Source organism: Macaca nemestrina, chromosome 5, assembly GCF_043159975.1.
Source record: "Macaca nemestrina isolate mMacNem1 chromosome 5, mMacNem.hap1, whole genome shotgun sequence".
NCBI classification, from domain to species: Eukaryota; Metazoa; Chordata; class Mammalia; order Primates; family Cercopithecidae; genus Macaca; species Macaca nemestrina.
In genome coordinates, this window is record NC_092129.1 from 113,055,971 (window position 1) to 113,062,281 (window position 6,311).

Sequence of the window (6,311 nt, forward strand, 5' to 3'; positions counted from 1 at the left end):
ATAAAAAGTGCCCAGAGGCATGTGTGAGATAACATCATTGAAGAAATACTCTGTCATCAATGCTACTTTAGATTCTCATTAAGAAAGAGTTCCCCCAAAGAGGCGTATGATAATCTACTTCACAAATCCATGCCAATAGGTTGGCATGGAACTTGTAGATGCTCATAATAGTTTGAATGTTTTGGTGGGTAGAGGCTGGGGTATGTGTGTCTCCATTTTTGCTTGGTAACTGACAATAATCTTGAATAGTTAGGAGCTAGTGTGTTGTTCCTTTCACCGCCAAGTAAAGTTTTGATACCATCAGATAATGCATTGGTAGCGAGAAGTAATTTTAACTTTAACATGCCAGCATTCATTCAGGAAACATCAGCTTAGATGATGTTGTAGAAATGTTTGGTAATGGTAAACCCAATGTAAGAAGAGTTGATTCTCTGAAGGGTCCTGGTACTATCAGGACAAGAGTATCCGTGTTTATTCCAAAAATTTACACAATTTCTTACTCTTAGATTTTACAGGAGGATGAAACTCAAGGCATATATTTGGGATGTACATGTTGAGTGCACAGTATACTATATACATAGAACCATCCATATGGTTTGCTTCTAGAAAGACTAAGATTTTTCTGCATGAATTCTCAGACTAACTCTGGCTGACATAAAATTCTTCTACATCCCTGAAATATTCACTTCAAGCACAGGGTCTTAGGTGAAGTCTGTATTCAGATGCTTACTCAAGAGTAGATTTATACTATCTGCTGCTGTATGCATCTTTTAAAAATAAAACCCCACAACACTATCTTCATCACAGTAACAGCAGTAAATAGAAGGAGGACAAACTGGCCTTCAAGAAGAGGTTATTATCAGGAAAAATTACTTCAGGAAAACCTGATCTGAAGTTATTTCAGAATAAATCTAAAGCAGATCAAAAGGAGAAACATAATAACAGGAAGGATTTAATAACAGAAAATAACTCCGGGGAAACCCACTCTTAAATTATTTCAGAAGAAATCTGGAACAACCAAAAATGAGAACAATAACAATAGAAAATGAAAATAAATGGAGCTCCACCAGCAATCAGAAGATCCCCTTTTCCAGTAGCTCCCAGTGCCTCAGCTACTGGAGCTACTTCCCTTTTCCATTTTCTGCCATCAATGCAACTTTAGTTGCCACATCAGAACCCAGGATATCTTTTCATCACAACCTCCAATTCCCAAGCCTCTTCTATGTTCAAACTGTGGGTCTGCATCAAAACACTTAGGTCTTTTTTTCTTCCTTTTGTATTAAAGGTGCTTTCATTTAACTTCCACAGCAACGATGTCTACACAAACAGCAGCTATCATATTTGATTGGGCACTTGCTATGTTCTTGGTACCAGGTCTTTTATATCTATTTCACTTACTCAATGAGCTAGTTTCACTAATATGAAACTGCTTTCAGGGATCACAGTTCTTTGAATTGTTACTGGCTTGGAGCAGCACTGATCCCACCATGATAGCCCTCCAAAAGTTGATCTAGGGGACAGATCTCACTATCTTAACCGAAGCAGTTCCATAGTGAGTATTGAAAATTCACTGGCTCAGCGTATCTGTAGAACAAAACCTATATTTTGATACTTAATGTTGATACTGTGGGTTCTTTTAATATAGGGCATTTCCTTTTTTCATCACAGTGTAACATTTAGAAATACTCTCACTTAGGATGCTGTCATTTCCTTATTTATTCTGGATACTTCCATAGTTATTAAGGTTTCCATTAAGTGCAACATGGGCAATTTTAACTCAGAAATACCCAACCATAATTTTCAAACCAAATTAATCAAAACTAAGGTCTTGATTAATGTATAAATAAAAGGTATAATAGTCTAAATTTATTTTATTTCCCACTAGGAATCTAGAATATGTTCTTCTTAAAATGAATAGAAACAATGAGCTCTCTTGTTTGCTTTTTCTGTCTTTTTAGGTTTCAGACAATTTCATTAATGAGTCCGTTAATATCAACAAACCTGCTATGGACCAATAAGGCCTTAAAAAAATTCTTTGAAGTTTGACATCTTATAAGATTTTTACTCTCATATTCAAGACTAGATTTTTTAAAAAATAGAAACATAATTAGGTCATTCAGAAACCTGTTAAGTACGGGTTAAATGTCAGTCAAATTAGCACAACTGAAAGGGAAATCAATGAAAATGTTTCTTCCCCCGAAAGTCACAGAAATGACCTTTGAAAACCTGCTGTGTGGGTTATTCTGGCAAAAGAAACAAACTGGTGACTAACTGAGAGGTATATTAAGAGTTTCCCACACACTGTTTAACACACAATACAGCAATTCTTTTTTGTCATAAGGAGAAAAGGAAGACTAATAAAAAGAAGGATAATAAGCTGCCAGGCTAAACTCACCAACAACTGCATCTCAATGGGAAAAGGGGCACCTGGGTGCCTCAGTAAGTTAAATATATTAGAATTATCCAAGAGAAGCAAAATTAAACTTGAATTCAAACCATTGCTTTGAAGGCTGGGATGATAAACTGTCTTCCCCTTACTGGCAAGAAAAGCCTCCTGTTTTCTCAGTTTACAGTTTATCCCATCATGAGTCACAGATTTTCATTTGCTCTCTACATATAAAAAGTATTTTAAGAATGTCAGATGACTGCTCTCTTTCAAGTTTCCACTCTTCTTTCAAAATGCCCATTATTGCTTGTGAATAGCGAAGAGCAGCCGGAAACCACATTATTAAACCAACAGAATCCTTTGAAACCAATGGCATAATCTTGTAGACATTTACTCAGATAACCTAAGAAAAAAATTCAAATCTTTAGGTGAATGTATTTCTGATTTTTATTCATTTTGTTGCTGCTGTGCAATCAACAAATACAACAAGTTCTGCTTAATACAGCCCTAACAAATTTTCCTCATCTCTGACAAGTGTTCTGGGTCTTGCTGATGAGCTTTTGATGAGTAGTGGAACAATGCAAGAATTGGTAACTTAAATCTGTGCTTCACTAAACAAACAAAAAGCTTATCATTGTTTAAATCACAGCTTAAGAAAATGATATATTTTTATTTTGGCAACAATCCAGAACTCAAGAAATACTAAAGGTGGTTTAAAAGAGAACTTAAGGGTTTTTTTGGACCAAAATGTTACGGACATTCTTTAGATAAGCATTTATAATCTACCTCCCAGGTTCAAATGATCCTTTCACCTCAGCCTCCCAAGCAGCTGGGACTACAGGAGCGTGCCACCACACCTGGCTAATTTTTGTATTTTATGTAGAGATGGGGTCTTGGCATGTTGCCCAGGCTGGTCTCAAACGCCTGAGCTCAAGCAATTGGCCTGCCTTGGCCTCCCAAAGTGCTTGGATTACAGGCGTGAGCCACCATGCTTGGCTATAATTATTTTCATATAACTCCCCTTTGGAATACATTAAAGGAATAAAATAAAAATAAATGTATAATTTACACATTTCTTTTTATGTCACTCCTATATCCCATGACATTCTTATTAGGGCACAAGTTCCAATGACTGTTTTATAAATTCTTTACAATGCAGGGAAAATTTTTGCTTCAGTGGAAAACTATGCGTTGTTCAGAGTACACCCTTCCAGGTTTTTGGATTCTGACTTCACGGGGCTCTGCTCTTTTCATAGTCTTTGAGCTATTTTATAACTCTGTAAGTTGTTGATAACTGGTAGCAATGCGAAATAATTCTTGCCTGTGGACATGTAAATAAATTCTGCCTAGTGGAGGTTGAACTGACTTCCCTCCCACACTGCGGAAGGAGCCAGTTTTGCCTCTATTTGCACATTGATTTCATATTCCTGATCTTTAAATGTTTCTGTTCTTTGGATAGTGCTTTGAACTGGTTTTAACATCTTACTGGTTTCTTCATTAATAATGACTTAAATTTCAAAAATGAGTTAAATGAATGTTTAGCATGTGTTCATTTTCTATCTTTGTGAGAATCATGATTTTACTTTATTTATTTGGAAAATTATCCTTTAATAACAATTTAAAGAAAAAGTAGGTTTTAAGAGGAAAGTTTTGAAATTAGGTGACTATAATCTCTGATCTCACAGATGGTTACCAGTCTTCTTTTTCATTTCTTTGTGCTGTAATTTTATTCACAGCTTTCATTCATTTTTTAACCCCGGATAAACTTTTAAAGAGTGGAAAATCAATGCAACAATTGATAATTTAAATTTGTGTTCCACAAAGTTAAAACAGATAAACTATCAATGTTTTTAATCACCATTTAAAAATGATATATATTTATATATTTTATGTATTTTTAATTTTGGCAACAATCTAGCACTCAAGAAATATTAATGATGGTTTACAAGACAACTTAGTTGGCCCAGAAAGATGTGGAAAGCCTTTAGACAATAATAAGTAGTATGTATTTTCCATCTAACTCTTTTGCAAGTGGATATTTTTATTGAGACCATCCATAGGAACCATTACATTGTATTAAAAAAAATTTCACAACATGCAATAAATGAAAACATATTTGTATACTTACTGTGCCCCACCAGAGAGCATCTGCATATGTAGAAAACTCTTTATTGGCATCCTTTTCCACCAGATAGACAAGGAAAGATGAAAAAATAAGAACCAAAAATCCTATGTACCAAGCTGTGATTAATTCCTAGGTATAAAAGGAATGAAAGATTTTTAGAGGTGGGAAATCTTTGAAAAAGGAAAAAATAATTCTATGATGATTCTATTCACTTTACTACTTCTTGGATGTTTATGATGGCTCTTAAATAATCCATTGCACATCATGTCCCAAAATTGTTTTAACCAATTTCTGCAATGACTAAGTTTGCTTGTGATAGGTTTATTAAATATTACATCAATCAATGAAAAAGTTTCAAAAATTGTTTTTTAAACGCAGAGAGCAAATCTTACCTTGCTGTGAGCATAAACCACCGAACCCAGTAATTTCCAAGTGCCTCCCCTTCGGTCCATGCGCACCATGCGGAGGATCTGTAGGAAACGGAGACTTCTGAGTGCAGACGTGGCAAAAATATTACCCTGAGTTTTTGCAGAAACAACTGCTATTGAAGCGATAAGAACAATGGTATCTGAAAGAAACAGGTCAAAACAGCCATAATTAGCACGACCAGGAATTTTTATTTACCAAAACAATGTTTTCAAAAAGTTCACTTTGACCTATTTAAGGCACAAATAAACAGATCTTGATCCCCAGCTGCAGAGTGAAAAGGCAGAGAATGGGACCTACCTGTTGCTGTAGTTCTGACCCTTTGGCCATTCTGTGCTTTACCTATGCAATTTTGAACAACATATTATTTAACTTTCAACAGATTGGACAATGGGTTCAAAAAACCTAAGGTTTCAGGGAACCTTAAGACTTTGGGGCAACCTTTCACAATGTCTCTGGTTTCATCCTTTTTCCTGTGGCAAAAGGAGCTCCTGCCTCAGCCCCCAACACCATGGCTTCTGGGTGGTGTGACAGAGGCATCTAAATGTGTCCAGCCATAAAAGTGCCATAAGATATAATCATTTCTCTTGTTTTCCTGCCAAATAAGTTTGCATTTCCTTTTCCCCAAAATTCCCTAATGTGGCACCTGCAACTTTGCATATTAACAAAGGCCTCAACTAAGCTGAATACTCTATGCTTCCTGTATAGAATATTCTTTAGACCTGGTTCACCAATTATGTGTAAGTTTGCTGCATAATTAAATAATATTACATTTGTTATAATAGGGTATGTAAGTATGAACACTGTGCATTGCAAGGGAATGAATACTTGGTGTTTGACATACTGACATTTGACTGAAAAAATCTACCTTTTTGTAAGCAAAAAAGAGAAAAAGAGCATCTAATGAAAGCATAGAAAAGACAAAAGAGAACTTAATCATTCCACAAGTAAATATCTGAGTGTCGGGAAGTAGGCTTTGAAGTGGGATAAGTGAAGTGGCGATGAATGGCCTCCTGAGGCAATTTTAATAAAATTTAGCTTGACTTTAACATCCTCAAATACTATTTCCTTCCTGCTCCAAGTGGGTTGTGTATGACTGGGCTTCCACACTCCAAAGAGGAGTTCCATTTCAAGGGTGTCACATTTGTAATGTTTCTGTCACCCTCTGGATTAACTGCCTTATGAGTGAGTATTCCTCATTCAGCTCATCCTTCTCCCTGCACTGAGAAAGGTCTGGTCTCCTGGTGTGGACTGAGAAGATCTTCTGAGCCTCTCTGCTGGTGCCCCTTTTTGGGTCAGTGCTTTGAGAAAGAATTGGCAGTGCAACTTTCAGCTGAAGGGCTTTTTCTTTTCTTTTCTTTTTTCTTTCTTTCC

The 6,311-nt window shown here is 35.9% G+C and overlaps 1 protein-coding gene across 6 annotated transcripts in view; it reads right to left on the reverse strand.

Annotated features, from left to right (window-relative positions):
• LOC105479465 (potassium voltage-gated channel subfamily Q member 5) overlaps positions 1–6,311 on the reverse strand; it is a 566,685-nt gene that overhangs the window by 127,183 nt on the left and 433,191 nt on the right. For all 6 annotated transcript variants that reach the window (XM_011737415.3, XM_011737416.3, XM_011737418.3 and 3 more), the window contains 2 exons: positions 4,904–5,079; positions 4,515–4,640 (listed from right to left, as the gene is read on the reverse strand). In XM_011737415.3, the coding sequence (XP_011735717.1) occupies positions 4,515–4,640; positions 4,904–5,079 (302 nt within the window). The remainder of the gene's footprint in view (positions 1–4,514; positions 4,641–4,903; positions 5,080–6,311) is intronic.